This window comes from Frankliniella occidentalis, unplaced genomic scaffold (assembly GCF_000697945.3).
Source record: "Frankliniella occidentalis isolate FOCC.00 unplaced genomic scaffold, Focc_3.1 Scaffold714, whole genome shotgun sequence".
Classification (NCBI taxonomy): domain Eukaryota; kingdom Metazoa; phylum Arthropoda; class Insecta; order Thysanoptera; family Thripidae; genus Frankliniella; species Frankliniella occidentalis.
In genome coordinates, this window is record NW_026267826.1 from 8736 (window position 1) to 9988 (window position 1253).

At 59.2% G+C, this 1253-nt stretch overlaps 1 protein-coding gene across 1 annotated transcript in view; it reads left to right on the forward strand.

The window, feature by feature from the left end:
* Positions 1-96: 96 nt before the first annotated feature.
* The window catches only part of LOC113216221 (histidine-rich glycoprotein-like), an 8825-nt gene continuing 7668 nt past the window's right edge, over positions 97-1253 (forward strand). The window contains exon 1 of the mRNA XM_052275636.1: positions 97-219. Coding sequence (XP_052131596.1) covers positions 97-219 — 123 coding nt within the window. The remainder of the gene's footprint in view (positions 220-1253) is intronic.

Below are 1253 nucleotides of genomic sequence, written 5' to 3' on the forward strand. Positions count from 1 at the left end.
TTTTTATGTGATAAATCGTTATCACACATCGTTTGAAATTATTTCGTCCCAATACTTTGAATCGGAAAAACGCCATATGGAAACTTACAATGGCAAATGGCAAAACATGGTTATCATTTTTTTTGGGGGTTAAAAGTATCGCAAAACCAGCTTCAGTATGCCCTCTTAAACGTGGCATTAGCTGTGTCACATACACCGTCGTCGTCCACGGCAAGCGAGGTATGCGCCCCTCCACTTTTTGCCCGGTGCTTGGGTGGAAGAGCCCAGCCTGCCTGACATAATGGGTACCCACGGAGATAACTCCCTCCCTGCCTCGGCCGCGCGGTCATCGGACACACACAAAGCCGAGGAGGAGCAGCAGGGCCCCCATAGCCCGTGCCCGTGCTCCTCCCTGACCTTCAGCGGCAGCAGGGACTCCTCCACCGCAGCGCAGGCCTCCTCTCCTCCTATAGCACATCCGCGGTGGACATAAACCAGGCCCGTGGCCGAACTAAGTGGCACCTGCACAAGGCAACAAGCCCTTCTTCCTGAATTATAGTCTTTATTGCCACGGCAAAACGGACGGCGGGCCGGGGGTATAAATACACGGAGCCACGCCACGCCACGAGGACGCCACGGAGGAGCAGCTCGCCGCCGCCGCCCCCTCCTCCTGCTGATCCTCCTCCCCCTCCTCGATACTGCTCTTCTCGTCCTCGAACGAGACGGCGGGCGCGACATCAGCAGCGGCAGCAAAAGCGGCCAAGAGGGCCCTCCAGCAATGCGCCTTTATGGCTACTTTCGTTTTCCACCGCGGGGCTGCGCGCGGCTGGGAGACGACGACGACATGACCGCAGCCAGGCCAAGGAGGAGGAGGAGGAGGAGAGGGGAGCTTCCCGCCGCCTGCTGAACCCATAACGCAGTGACCCGGGCCCTGCTTGCGTCATCCGGTGCAACAACAAAACGAGTGCAGCATCGCTTTCTACCGATCCCTCTCCCACCACAAACCACCGACACCAACACATGCAACACGCCAAGAGAAGCGCGCACCGTCGCATGCGTTTGAGCTCTCGAACCCGCGACCTTTCGGGTAGCATGAGTGTGTGTGTGTGCGTGTGTGTTGCATGTAAGTTTGTGTGTGTGTGCGGATCGTGGCGTGGCGTCTTGACCTCGGCCATCGATCTGCCCACCGCGCGGCGCGCGCGACACAAAGCCAAGCTCCCCAACAGCGGCCAAGAGAGAGAGGGTCATGGTGGGCGGGGAGCCGGAGCAGGGGG